This window comes from Motacilla alba, chromosome 1A (genome assembly GCF_015832195.1).
Source record: "Motacilla alba alba isolate MOTALB_02 chromosome 1A, Motacilla_alba_V1.0_pri, whole genome shotgun sequence".
NCBI classification, from domain to species: Eukaryota; Metazoa; Chordata; class Aves; order Passeriformes; family Motacillidae; genus Motacilla; species Motacilla alba.
The window spans coordinates 43,280,750-43,296,446 of NC_052031.1; the positions used below are offsets into that span (position 1 = coordinate 43,280,750).

The following is a 15,697-nucleotide window of genomic DNA, read 5'->3' on the forward strand; positions in this document are numbered from 1 at the left end:
AAGTTCGAAATATTACTGAGGATAGAAAATCTACTGATTGACCAGAACCTTCCCTTGCAGTAGAAGCCATTAGAAAACTTCTGAGAAACACCAGAAGACCCTACCTCAGTGTTAAGATTTTAAACAGAGAAATTCAGGCTAGAGCTTGGTTTCTTGCCCCTGTGAGCTCTGACTTCAGGCATTCCTATTGATAATGTTTGTGTAGACAAAATCCCAGACAAGGCTGCATTTTATCATGCATGACATTCAACATCTCCAACGTAAATGAGGCTATCCTGTTATTTCTAGGAGCATACTCAGATATAAGATATCATGCTACATCAAGTCATCAAAGCTGTTTCAGAAACAGTGGGTTTCCTCTTCAACTTCCATATGAATTTCACATCATTCATTTCTAATGAGAACAAAGTCTAAGATTGTGTCACACCTCTGCAGATCTGTTAAAACTCTACTCCCATGCATTATGAAGAATTGCTGTGGTATTTTTACTACTTTACAGTTTTATTGCTGTTTAAACTGCTCTTTACTTTTTTAATTCCCTCTTTTCCCATTTTCCTAGATATAAGGAAATCTCATATAAAATGCACATTACAAACCCAAAACTCTTGTTTCTCCTTTTGTCATGATACTTCTTTTAATTGAAAAATTGCCAAACCTTTTCTGCAGTTTTTCCAGGGTGACCTCTGCCAGACACACCAGATTTATTGCCTTAATTATACCTCTGCTGTCTTCTACTTAGAAAAACTGAGGCAGAGAGAAGATTTTGGCATCTATCTGAAGGTAAAGTGATATTGTTATTGCTGTTGTCATCTTCAGCCTTCCTACCTTATGACAGGATTTTAACAGCAAACTAGGAATGCTCATTAGAAGCAGAACTGTGTAGACAGCATTTCACATAGATTTTTTAACTGCAGAGCCTGTCACAGACTGGAAGTCACCCTTCTGAGTGTATGTTCACCTGCATGTGTGAAAGTCCCAACCTGTAATTTAGGACAGATAAGGGGGGAAGAGATGGGCTACCTTTTTGCAGGCAGCAAATACAAACTACCAGCCCCTTTCTTTTACTTTGCACATAATCTCTTGACTCAGTCACCTCCACCTTAACAAAGTGAAATGATTACAGGAAAAAAAAAAAAACCAACACAAAAATCAATTTCAAATGTCTTACTTTGGCATCAAAACACTACCAGTAAGGGAGAATTTACCTCCCTCTAAGGCTGGAAAGAGCAATCACTGCACTCTTTATCAAGTTGCAGCACTACAGCAGGTTTTGTCTTTGCTGACACCAGCAGTGCAGTGGTGGGGATCTCAGGCTCTGCTCTTTCTGACATCACTAGCAGACCAGTGTGTCCTGGAAATACTTAAGATTAATCTTCACCATTACAGGTTTAGAAAGAGAAACCTTAAGTAGTGGGCTTTCCTCACAGGCAGCCCAAAACTGGAAGGACATCTTTTTGTGGCAGGCAAGCTTTGCAGCTTGGGCCTTGGAGTTTCACATTGCTCGCTCCCTGACGAAGATTTCATACACTCACACCTAAGAAAAATGTTCCCCAGTGGCAAGTGGCAGTGACCCCAAAATATAAGGTGGCTTTCAAACCTAACTCAGCTTAATTTTCTCAGGAAGACCTGAGAAAATTAAAACTGCAGATAAATACCAGCCCTACTGGATATGGCCACAGCATCTGGAATGGTAAGCAGCAATGGAATGGTAAGCAGCAATGCAGAACGTGAATCTGGAGGGGCAATGCAATTCCCCCTGTAGAGAGCTGTCCTTGGCTTGGCTGGGACACTGTTAATTTTGTTCCTAGTAGCTGGTATAGTGTTGTGGTTTGCATTTAAGATGAGAGTAATCTTGATAACACACTGATGTTTACTTGTTGCTCGGCAGTTCGCATTAAATCAAGGACTTTCCTGTCTCTCACCACCGCCAGCAAGGAGTCTGGTGGGCACAAGCAGTTGGGAGGGGACACAGCCACAACAGGTGACCCCAACTGACCCCAGGGGTATTCCATACCATATGGTGTCATGCTCAGTATATAAACTAGAGAGAAAGCTGGCTGGAGGGGCCTCTGCTCTGGGACTGGCTGGGCATGGACCAGTGGGTGGTGAGCATTGTGCACCACTTGTTTTGTATATTCTGTTATTTTTTTTCCCCCTTCTCCTTCTACTCTATTAAACTGCCTTTATCTCAAACTACAAACTTTATTTTTTATTTCCCATTTCTCTTCCCCATCCCACAGGAGGGAGTGAAGAGTGAATGAGTGGCTCTGTGGTATAAATACTTGCTGGGTTAAACTGTGACAAGAGACTTTATACTGCCCTTGTTCTCACTGATGAGAAACTCATCTTTCATTAGTCCCTGTCTCATTACAGTCAGCTAATGATGCAGAAAACTGTTTGCTACCTCCTAGCCAGAAGGAAGCTGAAGCCTAAGGCACATTTTCTTTGTCTTCAGCAGTGGTGTGAACAAAATGAACAGTGCAAGAGGTTGCACCTGCCAGAGCTGCTGGTTGCTCCTCTGCATCGACTGACGCGGTATCCCCTCCTCCTCAACAACATCTGGAAGAGAAGCACTGATGAAAGAGAGAAAAGTTTTATCCAGTCACTTAAAGAGAAGGTGGAAAAGTCTATAAGTAAGTAGCAAAGGTTAAAGGTCAAGTGTGCAGTTACAAATTAGAAAGTTACATAGCTATTTTGTGCATGTCTTTTGAAGTGTGAATTGGTGAAGTGTCTCCACAGAAAAGCAACAAGGATGTGTGTTCCTCCCTACAATCCTGACCCTCATTCCTTAGGGAATGATTTGGGCCACCTTGTGCTGTCAAAGCCTCTCTGAGCAATGTCATAGGACTCCCAAATCAGTGAGTCACTTGTGTTTTCTTAGAATCATCTGCAGTGACAGGCAAAAAATTAAAAGCAGATCTCAAATTGGACTATATCAAGAAAGATCTCAAACAAATAAGTTTTTCAGATGGAATTATGTCTAAGGAGGATTTTTTTTAGGGCTGATCTTAATAGGATAAATCTGCATTCACAAGGGGAGTATTATTCCCATGACCTTTCACTAATGACAGGGCCCTACTATGTAAAGTTGTTCCAGCTACAGATTTTCTCTAGCTATTGCATAAAACAAGAGGCTGGTCCACATATTAATTTTTCCCTGATTTTTTAAAATATATATAATATTTATATATTTAACATATATAAGGACAGCAGTTTTAGGTGTGGCCCCAAAAGACCATGGGATGCCCGGAGAGTATTACTGCCAGAATAAATAAGACCTTCCAGAAATTAGACACCTCTGAATGAAGGAAACCAAACATAGGAGGGTGACCCCTCTTTACTCACAGTCACCTGACAAAGATCTGCCTTCATTTTTTGATCAGTGAACCAGTAACATAAAGAACAGTTGTAGTCCAAGCACTCCACTTCTGGTGGGGAGGTATGTGTCTGAAACCATTATCTGCAATATCACTCCAGCCAAACACTTGAAATTTCAGTTGCAGGTCCATTAAAGCTTTCCCCATAATGGCCTTGAATCAGCAAAGACACAGTCCTCATTTGTCACATTTTGAGGGACCCCCACCTCAATGACTTCTGGCAACACTTCCTCTGAAATTAATTCTCATTAATTTCAACAGTCTTTCTATCAGGCTCTATATAATGACAATTATTTTTCTCTCACTATACCAGACAGTTTAGAATGACAGGACTCTTTTTGAAGATATTTTTAAGAGTTTAATTGAGTTTTATATTATTTTATATAATATTTATATATAATTTTATATAATATTATTTATATTATTTATATTATTTTATATTATTTCCTGTTCCCCAGACAGATTAGTAAACACAACCTTTTCATTTAACAGTGAATTTAAGCATCTTTGAACGCATGAATTGAAACTCTGTCCCTGCTGATCTAAGTAGAGTTTAGGCATTTTTTACAATGAGATCAAGATTTCATCTGGGGCCTCATATGTGAGGCACTTCAGCTTTCACTGGAGAAAATTGGTATTCAGCATCTTCTAGAAACAGGACTGCTTTTGCCAGCCCTGGCAGTAACTGGTGTTTCACGCATTTCAGGGGATCTGGAAGGCAAAGTCAAGTGGTTGGCCAACTTTCAGAAGTTCAGGCAGCTGCAAGAGGTCATAATTTGGCCTCAGGTCTGGGATCGTGACAAAAGGTTCTTTGTCCCAGAGGTAAGCAGATTTTAAAGGACTTTTTTTCCCTAGAGGAGGGTTTATTTTCCTATCTGTCTTCATAGTGTGGTCTAAAGTTGGCTGTTTGTCTGTATTCCAGCTAGTGGGGATGGCTCTGCTCTAACAGGAGCAGCTGCAGCCTGGGCACTGCAAGTGCTGTAGCTGAACACACACAGTGCCTTGGATGGCACCATGGGTTGCTCTCAGCATCCATGGGAGGGCAACAATACAGTCCAGGGGGACTCTACCATATTTGCTTTTAGGGGACAGAAGGAAATGGGATAGATGTAAGTATTACCAGCATTCAGTAAAGTAGAAATTATTTGCCTCTTTCACTTCTCGAAGAACTTTCCATTTACACTTAAAAATGCATTACAAAAAATTACACAGCATACCTGGGTGTGCACATTTTTGCTGTAGCTACCCTGTTACCCAGACAGACTTTAAGCAGCACTATGGTAACACCATCAAGTGGGTCCCATCTCAAGGATTATGTCTGTTCACATACAGGGCTGCAAACACCATTAAACTCAATTTGGAAAAGTAAAACCCAGCTTAACATTTCAAAAGCATAAACACATTTAAGCAATAGCACTGCTGAAAAAAAACATAGGCATGCTCAGTTATCAGCTGTGTGATGTACTTAGCCTGAGGTAAGAACACAAAAATGATCACCTTGTTTAGCTGCTGGTTGCTTCCCTGTTTTCATCATCCATTATGTATGATTCCCCCATTCTTTCTCTCTCTCATTTTTTGGGTCAAGTGTTTGAAGCAAAACTTAAGAGAAAACAGCAGTGAAAACATTTTGTCTTCAGCGAACAGACTTCTCCTTCATGAAGGGAAGCTGATGCTAGCAGGTACAGTCCCTGAATCTCCTGGTGTCCAGAGATAGCTTAACAGAATTATACACTGTTATGGCAGGTCTAGAATGAACCTCTGCAACAGCTTTTGGACAGGTGCAGGAAGGAGAAAGCAACTGAGAGACTCAGATACAGCCAAACTGCCAATAGGATGATAGTCTCTATGATTGTTTATTGTCCTTTTCCCAGGCAAGCAAGTAGTTGTCTTATCATGAGGTAGCTGCTACAAGGTACAAATTTAGTAGCCAAAATGACTGAGATATATGACTTGAGAATGCAGACTGGAGGAGAAGTAGTTGTGAACCATACTGGAAACAAGGCTTCTTTGTTAAAAGCATTCTGTAAGGTGCAGTGATTCATAGATGTGCCTCATCTTAGAAGTAGCAATTCCTTAAAATAATCACACCATAAAACTGATTTTTTTTGTTTTCCTTCTCAGAAAGCACAAGACTCCTTGATGTCTACCTCTTTTTATTTGATGATTTCCTGCTAATTACCAAAATTAAACGTAACAAAAAGGTAATAATGTCTAGAGATATACATGGTTGCAGTTGTTACATTTTTTAACTTTTGGATGGCTTTTGAATGTTCTTTGGAAGATTGATCTAATTATAAAAATACAAGATGACTAATCAGCATGAAGAACAGCTGATACTTCCTTATGTGACTAGCAAAGCATAACACTGATTCAAAAGCCTGCTTCTTGGCTCAGTATGGTAGGAACACTATTACTGGCAGAATTTACATTACAAGACCTTAATATCTTCCTGATGTTGTTCTGATGTGCTGGACTCCTAAGGCTCAGAAAAGTTTCAGGAATGTAAGACTTTTTCTAACAGTCTCTGCAATCTGAGAATTTTTTATCCCAGAGATATCAGAACTAATGGAAAGAAGAAAAAAATAAAAAAGGAAAAAAAAACAGGGAAAGGCAAAAATTATGGAAGATTGGCTATATGGCTTATTGTCCTCTCTTTGCCTTGATTTCCCCAAGTTTAAAATTGAGACATAATGACTCCTTTTAAGAAAACATTTCTTGATGAATGATTCTATAGAGTTCTATAGACGATAAATATCTGTATTTAGACAGCAACAGAAGAACTAGATGACCTGAAGTTCCTAAAGCTTCAGTGCAGGAGTGCATTTAGCTAATTAAGCTTATGAAACTGACGTAAATGGAGTCTAAATGAACCTGTGATAACCTCCTAGGTTTTTGTTTTGTTTTTGTTTTTTTTTTTTTTTTTAAGAAGCAGGTGTTCTGCTTTAGAGAGAAAGGAGATGAAGAAAGCATGCAGTGAGAGGTTTTAGACTCACAGCACCATCCCTTAGCAATGGGGTTGGTGAAGAAAGCAGAAATTCAAGGGACCTGGTATCCACAGGCAAATCTCTTTGAGAGTTGTACCAGGGACATTTGTTGTTGAACCTTCTCTGAAGGACTGCAACTTATCTGGAGCTCCAGGAATTCTGTCTTATGCACATGCATGAGGGGAGATAAGGAAACTTACCCACAAGGAAAGGAGAAAAAAAACCTGCTATTAAAATAAGGGGGGAAAGGGGGGAAATACTTTCAGAATGCCTATGACTGTCTTCTGCTTGTGGACTTGTATTGTGTTTCTTTTGTAGCTGTAACTACAAAGTGTAAGCTTGCAGGAGATCTCCAGGTACCAGTCAGTTTTTTCTAAGAATCCTCAGGCAAATCTCTCTGTGTATGATATGAGAAAGTACATCATTTAGAGTTGTTTAGTGCCTACACCTCATGAGCAGATGGCAGACAACCTGCTAACCAGCTTCATTTTCTATTCCCAGAAACATGGAGGCTCAGACACCAGCTTAATCCCCGTCTGTCCTTCCCTCACTCCTGAGCTGCAGTCCTTCATAAGAGAGGGGGGATTTTGCACAGTCCTAGACCAGCCCATCCCACTAGACAGACTCATACTGAAAAATGTTGAACCCGTCCAAGTTACAGGTATGTGCCTGCATGCACACCATGCCTGTTATGAATGCCTTCGTAAACACCACGTCAATGCACTGTGTGTGTGGCAGCATAAGGACAAGCTGCTGTTTGCCCACAAACCACCCCCAGACGCCTGGAGTGCAAACACTGGTGCCTCAGCCCTTGCCTGGCTTCACAGCTCTGCTCCTGCTGGGAGGCATGAGCTGCTGCCTCAGACTTCACAGCCCGCAGCCCCCTGCTGCCAGCAGTGACTCACACGCACACCAGTGACTGTCACATACTATCCATTCACCCCGAAGGAGGTATCCAGACTCCAATGATTTCTTTCTCACAAGCCAAGTGTTCCCTTGTCTAACTGTCTTAATACGCTCTCTCAAACCCCAGGCATCTTTCAGTTCACCCCAAGAATATTTTCAGTTCCATACTAGTTATGCAGCATTTTTTCAGCTGCACCACTACATTGTTCTCCTGGGTATCCTCCCACACCCACAGCAGCCATTCTCAAGGATGCTGGAGAGGAGATTTACCTCCTACTGCTCCTACTCACATCTCCACCAGCTCTTGAGAGGATGGAAATCACCCAGCACACATCAATGCTTCCTCACTCTCAGACATCCAAATGCATCACTGGGGAATACTCCTCCTATCCCTGCTGCTGTGAAGTTGGGTGTGAAGTGAAGGAGGGCTGATGGCCACAGAGAGTGACCAGCCTTACCCTGCCGAAACAAGGTTCCTGAAGTCACCAAAATCAGATTTTGGGTCAGGGAGCAGGCATGAAACGTCAGGCCTCCCCTTGGTCTGAGCCTGCGACGCAGCAGGCTCCCACACACCTCACCTTGGTGGTGAACGGTGCCACATCCAGTTGGTGGCCAGCCACTAGTGATGTTCCCCAGGGCTCAGTATTGGTGCTGGTCCTTCACAAAAGACCTGGATGAGGGGAGAGAGGGAAGCCTTAAGCCACAGATGGCATTAATTTGGGTGGGAGTGTTGATCCAGTGGGAGGTAGGAAGGCTCAGCAGAGGGATCTAGACAGGCTGCATCGATGGGCTGAGGCCAACTGCATAAGATGAAGTGCTGTGTGCTGCACTTCAGTCACAACACCACCATGCAGCACCATGAGCCTGGGGAAGAGCGGCTGGAAAGCACCCCAGAGAAAAAGGACCTGAGGGTGCTGGTTGACAGCCAGCTGATCGTGAGCCAGCATGTGCCCAGGTGGCCAAGCAGCCCAATGGCATCCTGGCCTGTATGAGCAATAATGTGGCCAGCAGGACTAGGGAAGAGATCTGTGTTTGGCACCGGCAAGACCACACCTCAAATTCTGTGTCCAGTTCCGGGCCACTCTCTACAAAAAGTACATTGAAAATCCGGAGTGTGTCCAGAGAGAAGCAGTGAAGCTTAGGAAGGGTCTCAAGAGTAAGTCCTAAAAGGAGTGGCTGAGGAATCTGGGGATGTTTAGCCTGGAGAAAAGGGGTGACATCATCACTCCCTACAACCACCTGAAAAGAGGCTGTAGCCAGGGGGGAGGCAGCCTCTACTCCCAGGCAAGCAGCAGTGGCACAAAAGGAAATGGCCTTAAGCTGCACCAGGAGAGGTTCAGGATGGACACCAGAATTTTTTCACAGAAAGGGTGGTTAAGGATTGGAACAGGCTGCCCAGGGAGGTGGTGGAGTCAGCACCCCTGGAAGTGCTCCAAAAATGACTGGAGGAGGCACTTGGAGCTGTGGTCTAGCTGACATGGTGTTGTTCAGTCAAAGGTTGGACTCAATGATTTTGGAGGTCTTTTCCAGCCTTAAGGATTCATTGATTCAGTCTAACACTGCCAAGATCACAGGCGCCTCCTATATCAAAGAGAATGAAAAGAAATACAAATCTCTGAGCTCCAGGGCTGTCCTAATCCTAAAGACTGAGAGGAAAAGCTTAGGGAGTAAAAGGGCTCTGTGAGAAAGCAGCAGATAAGAAAAATAAACCTAGAGTCTGTAAAATTTACGATAACTTTGAAATACATTCACCCAGACTATTCAGCATTCAGCATCAATGCTGAGAGGATATAAAGGTAGGCAATAAAAGGCAAATTACTAAAGACAAGATAAGGGGATGAACACAAAGAATAACCTTTTTTTTAAAACCTGTTTCAGGCACTGTCTGCCTGCCTAATTAGTTCCCCTACCAAACCAGCAGAAATGGGACAAATGTGTCAGCCACCTCTTGCCTGCAGGGTGGAGGGGAGGGCAGCCCCATATCCCATGTAAGCCCAGGCTGAATGCAAATGCAAGGCCAACAGCTCCTGGATGCTGGAGAAGGCAGTGCAGCCACCCTCCAGTTTGCACCTAATAGATTGGCCATAAAAAACATAATGGAGATGGAAATAATATTTTTTGGATTTTTTTTTTCCCAAGCCAGCATTTCCCATAGATTCCTAACCAGAGTCTTTCTACCTCTGTGATACAGCTGCAACCATTAGAATAGAAAAAGCTGCCTTTTGCATTCCAGCCTAGGCCCTGTCCACTGGTTATGACCCTTCCCTGCACCCTTGGCCCCATTGCTTGACTTCTCTCCCATATATTCTTACCAGCTTTATTACAGCTGTAGGCATCAGAGTCTCAGTTACTCACTTGTACTCTCTTAACACCTTGGAAGCCCCATCCTAAGACAGGACCCCTTGGGGTGAGGTACAATAAAAACAGTGAGAAAAATTACTATAGGGAGATTGCAGTTCAGATTCCCACCATTCTGTGTAAAACAACAAGCAAACATTCCAACGTCAACAGAAAATGTCCCATTGCAGGAGGAAGAAAAATATTTAATATTGTCTGGAATGTGTGACCTTGGGGAATGTTGCCAATATATCTGCACCCTCAAAGAGACTTTTATTACTGGTGGCACTAAAAGATTAGTTAGCATGTTCTCAGAAAGGTCATGTGATCCATCACATTAATCAAAAATGAAATCCTGATTTTTGATCTAGCAAGTACTTTTGCTTCTGTTAGTTTGCTGAGGGTTGACAGCACTTTGAAAATAAGCAAAGCTCAATGCAAGTACTAGAAAAAAAATATATGTTGCAATATCCTACAAATATCCTTTTGGCTGCAGGCAGGAGGCTGATAATTCTTGTCCAAAGCCTTCTATGCATTAGTGAAGGGATAGAAGATAAAATGGTGTGTTCCTAACACCAGGAAGGTACCCTAAAAGCAGAACTATCTGCAAACACCATGACCTTGTACAAGAGATATAACTTTACATGTAAACACAATAGTAGGAACCCAGATCTGAATGTTGTAAGCAGCAACATATTTTCTGATTAGAAATTCACTAGCCGACTTAGGCTCCTCCTTTATTCCAGATGTATGACATTGGTGTCACTTTGTCCCCTTGCACTACATGATGCTCAGAGTCACCTTCAGGAACAAAAGTCTGGCAGGAAACAGAGGCAACATGCCTGGCTGCTGATAGCCAACCAGGGCATCCCCAGGAGCACCAGCTCAGGCACATGCCCAGGGAGAACCCAAAGCCAGCACTAGCCTGAGTGCAGCCACTTCCCCATGTGCCAGCCATCATACAGACTTACTTAAATAAAATGGGACCTCTCTTTTTAATTTTTGATATTTGTTTTTCTCTAATTTCAGTTATGATTTCAGCCACTTTGAAGGGAATATTTCTTAATGATCCTCAGGTAGACTCAAAAGCACCTTAGCTGCACCACGATGAAGCAATTAAAATAAAACAAATGCAAGTAGAAATAAAGTTTTGAAATAAAAAAGCTTCCTACACAACAAAATTAACTCACCCTATGAGGGTGCAACTGGCTTTTTAGAAATCAGAAAACATGCTTACATATATAATTTCTTTTATCATAATCAATGTGATATAAAATTGGACTGACAGTTGTATGAGGTGCATTTACATCACTTTTTTACATTTTCCCCAGTCTTCAGCCTGCGAAATGCTTTTCTAATTCAGCATCAGAACAGGTATGGGCAGTGCATAGCAGTCTTCTTGCTACAAGCTCAGACAGAGACTGCCAAGGTAGGTAACAAATATTTTTTTTCTTCTCTAATTACACAACTATGCTTTCCCTAAAGGAGGGTAGCAGCCTAAAAGTGGTCATGCTGTGATAAGAATCTCTTACAGTTGTGACACTTGACCAAAACTAAAACAAAACAAAATAACACCCCAGCGCTCTGGCTCACATATTTGTTAGAGAATTTTCACTGCTGAACATGTTCCAGTTTTCTATCAGGGTGGTTAGCAGGTCATATTCTTGTTGAAAAACGTTATCAATTCTGATTGCAAAAAAAAAAAAAAAATCAATTTCCTGTGTCACAGAAGATGGTCAGCCCCTCCAGAGCAGCCAACACCTAAACACCCCCTACACCCAACTCACATGCAGTAGTACTCAGATCAGAAAACTGTCTCATGCTCATCTATTCAAAACATGCATTTTGCAATTTCAGACTGAACAGATGGTATGATTAATTCCACTGTTACATAAATTTACCCCTCATTTTCACACCATGTCACATTTCTAGTAACAGCAGTGTGTATAACATCTGAAAGTGTGTCAGGCACTTCGCAGTATTTTGCTTTCACATGTAAGTTGAATTTCCCACTCTAATACCTAATGCACAGAAATTTGATCACCACAAATACTAACTCTTACAAGTAAATGGTGGTAGACATCTTTCCAAGAGAAACACAGTGTGAATTCTTTCCATTGGAATAGCCATCCACTCAGGAAGTCATTACTTTTTCCTGTTACGGAAACATGACCTACCTTTCCCAAAACTGCCTTCATAGCAGGGCTACCATCTTCTCAATGTCCTAGAATCATAGAATAGTTTGGGTTGAAAGGCCCAAAAGGTTTTAGTCCAAAGGATGAATCCTCTTAGGGTTAGTCCAATGTCTAATCATAACAAATCAGAGACAACTCAACTTCTGTCACCATACTGTCTGGACTAGCAGAGAGAAGGAAGTTATACATTTGAAATTATCTCCATCACTCCCTGTCCTCATACCTGAATGACAGCAAACATAGACCTTAATGCTGTCAGCATGATAACAGAAACTGAAATTCAGTTGGCAGCACATGGCAGATCTTGGAGGGAGACAGAACTTGTGATGCTGGTAGGACTGGAGCTGTCTTAATCAGAAAAATGAGGAACCCAAACTGCAGGGACAGCATTAAGCTAATGAATAAACATCACTCAGAAAGGGGTGAAATAGCCTGCAACAAACTTCACCGTTACATACAGAGCATTAAAATCCTACCTTCCAACCAAAAATGGAAACATTTGCTGGAAATCCCTGGCCCCAGACACAGATTCCATCAGCATGTAGTGGCCTGAACAACTGGGAGAGTCTCAGCTGTAGGATAATTCTTGTTTCCTTCAACAATGATGAGCACAAGCCTGAAGAGAGGCTAAATAAAACTAAAGGCTCTGGATGTTTATGCATCTAACTTACTGGGAATTTTTTTAGGTTGTCTTGGTTTACACATATTTTTTCTTGTTACAGAAAGCATGGATGTCACAGATAGAAACAGCAATCTCCAATTACACCACACAACATGAAACCAAGAAAAGCACTGCTTTCTGCTCCCCTGATGAATCCTCTGAATAACGTCAGCATTGCAGCGACGCAGCCAGTGGAAGACTATTGCAGTGATAATATAGTTATTTTATAATGTAAATATAATGCCTTAGGTCTCTGAAGCTAACAGATTTCTGACTTGGCAAAAATATGGCACATAGACCACACACACTGACCACATTTTAGGAATAAATTGGAGGAGGAGAATGAGCCATGCAGCAAATGTATCACTCCTAGATGCTCCTTTGCTTCACCTAGGGAACGTTCTTGCCACCCAAGGAATCTTTAATAGAGCTTGTCATTTCCTAGAAAGCATGACAGGGGAAAAACCCTTATGTTGGGAAGGACAACTCATTCCCCAGAGAAGTTTAGAAAGATTAGTAAATCATTCAAACTGTATTAATAAATTTCATTACATTAGAATTGTGTAGCCATAGCTTCTGATATTTATGTGTCTCTACCCAGTAACCTATAATATCCCAAGATGTTTTTTGCACTAACATTATGTGTATATGTATACATATGTATGCACTTACCTGGTCCAGTGCTCTCCAGATACAGCCTGGCCACTGTGATACACAAATTCCTGCTCTTCCCCTGTGTCAATCATGGGCAAGTTTTTCCTTCCTGGGAAAGGAACAGCCATCAGGCTCCATGCCAAGTGGTGAATGTGTGAAGCAGGAGGGCAGAACAGAGTGCAGACAGATCTGCACCAGGGCATCACACAAGCTGCCAATGCCTTGGCTGACACAGCTGTGCTCCGTCTCCTGGATCCCATGCTCAGCTGCACACTGCGTCACACCGAGGGCTCACCAGAACCTCACAGCATTCTGAAACCAGTGCTGACAGGACAAAGATTTTTCAAGTCCAGAGGAGTCACACCTGACAGACTAAGGTGTGTGCTTTGTGTGCTGGCAGAAGGGAGAAGGTATTTCACTTTGCATACTTTTTAACAAAACAACCTTTAGCCAGGTCTACTCAGTTTAGCAGACAAGCAGTCATTCCTGGCCAGCATGTCTCCAAGGAGGACAGCCCAGGGGAAGGAAGTATTTATACACAGGCTTGTCTTCATGGAGATGCAAGCTCAATAGGCTCTTCTGTGGTGTCAAGAGAACGATACCTCAGAAAGCAGTTGAGGGAGAAATTGACTTCGCAATTCAAACTGCCTTCCAGAGGAGAACTCTCTTCTCCATCTTTCTCCACATCTACACACAGACCCTGCTTCAATAGCTAAACATGGGTTGTTTGGTTGTGCCTCCATAATTCAAGAGTCACAGGACTGATCTCCCACATTAACCATCTGGCTTCTCTCGGCAACACAGTTCCGCCCTGAAAGAGCTTTCCATTTCACAAGTGAGACCTTTATTGGTCTCAAATAAAACAAGTGCTACTTTTTGAGTTTTCCAGTTATGCCAATTGTCCAGCTGCATCAACTGTGATGTCAGAACACAGCCAGTGACAAGGACTTTCACCAAATGTGGGATACTCGGCAGCCTTGTACAGCTATTGGGAATGAAAAGACTACTCTGAATTTAACCTGTGAAAAGACAAGATTTGAAAACAGTCATTATTACTGTGTCCTCAGGAATGTCAAAGCCTTTGCTGCAGCTCCCTGCAACTCTAAGAAACTGGAACATTTAGCTTGTTCTTACATGTGTATAAGAACAGTTCATCTACATTTGTAAAACTATATATCCACCATTTCAAAGTAGCTTTGCTGTCTGAAACAGGGCAAGGTAGTTTTGAATGATATAACCTGGTCTATTAGAAAGGTCTAATTTTTTTTATTATCATTAATAGTCATTCCTTTAACATATTAGAAAACAAAAATGACATTTCAGCAACAATTCATCATAGTTTATACAGAACCCAATGATGCATGGTGTCACCTTCCCACTCAAATCTACAGCCACCTTGCAGATCACAGAGTTTAAGAATTACAGTGCACACTGGACTAAATTCTTTCACAATGTAAGGCACAACTACATGATCACAAGTAAACACAAACACTGAAAGCAGAACTTAAAAGAGAATAAAATTTCAATTAAAAAGAAATAAAATCAAAACAGACTCATGCAAAAAATCTGTCTACACCTACCAAGATGGTATGATCCAGTTTAGAAGTACAGTACTCTGTAAGTAAAACTGCAACATAAGTCTTTTATAATACATTACTTCTAAATACCAAGTAAAAACTTATATTTTTTTCCATTTATATTTTATACAATTATACAGAAATTAAGCTGTATGAACAATATTCACATCTGCAATAATAAACTGATCATTAAAAATCAGAAAAGAGGCAAATGAGACCATGTAATTTGTGGCACTCATCCATTACAGAACACCATTCATCCAGTTCATATCTCAAGTACTGAAGAGAAAAAACACGACTGAGTGAATGGTACATTTGGTGACTGAGGCTATCTGTAACCAAATGACAAAGCTCCATACAAAATTGGTTTTACCCAGCAGACCTCAATTTTGAAAGCTTGTGGTTATAATTTATTTCCTGTCCAGCAGCTGGAGTTTGCAAGGTTGAAGCTACAGAAGTTAAAAGAATTTAAGAGAATTCACAATAACTTGAAACTGTTGGATTATTTCAAAAACACAGTAAAAAAAAATTAACTATCTTCCTTTTTGGTGATAAACTTTTGCAATTTTGGCATTCACTATAACTTCTATGTAATATGACCGTGAGAAAACCTTATTAAACTTACCTAATGTTTGAATTTCACATTGAGAGGTAGCTTAAATTAAATCTTATGTAATGGCATCAAATGGGGGGGGGGGGGGGGGGGTGACTTTTTTTTGTGACTTTTTTTCTTTTCTTACAAAAGTGACTATTTCTATACAAGCAGCATTTTGGACATATTACTATAAAAAGTTCTGGTATTTGCTAACCCAGCGAGATGTTCTTTCAAACATCCCTGTCATGCCAGGAATCAAGCTCCAGTGTGATACAATGGAGGACTTTGCCATAAAGCCAACAGCAGTTGCCTGGACCTGCCAGCACTAATCTGTTGACATATAACAATGAACATCCTTTCCCAGCCCTCTTTACCCAAAAAAAAAAAAAAAAAAAAAAAAAGGACAAAATA

The 15,697-nt window shown here is 41.4% G+C and overlaps 1 protein-coding gene across 1 annotated transcript in view; it reads left to right on the plus strand.

The window, feature by feature from the left end:
- PLEKHG7 (pleckstrin homology and RhoGEF domain containing G7) overlaps window positions 1-15,697 on the plus strand; it is a 32,348-nt gene extending 16,651 nt beyond the window's left edge. The window contains exons 9-16 of the mRNA XM_038155583.1: window positions 667-780; window positions 2,459-2,633; window positions 4,084-4,199; window positions 4,963-5,056; window positions 5,499-5,578; window positions 6,863-7,022; window positions 10,936-11,033; window positions 12,522-15,697. Coding sequence (XP_038011511.1) covers window positions 667-780; window positions 2,459-2,633; window positions 4,084-4,199; window positions 4,963-5,056; window positions 5,499-5,578; window positions 6,863-7,022; window positions 10,936-11,033; window positions 12,522-12,626 — 942 coding nt within the window. The 3' untranslated portion in view covers window positions 12,627-15,697. The remainder of the gene's footprint in view (window positions 1-666; window positions 781-2,458; window positions 2,634-4,083; window positions 4,200-4,962; window positions 5,057-5,498; window positions 5,579-6,862; window positions 7,023-10,935; window positions 11,034-12,521) is intronic.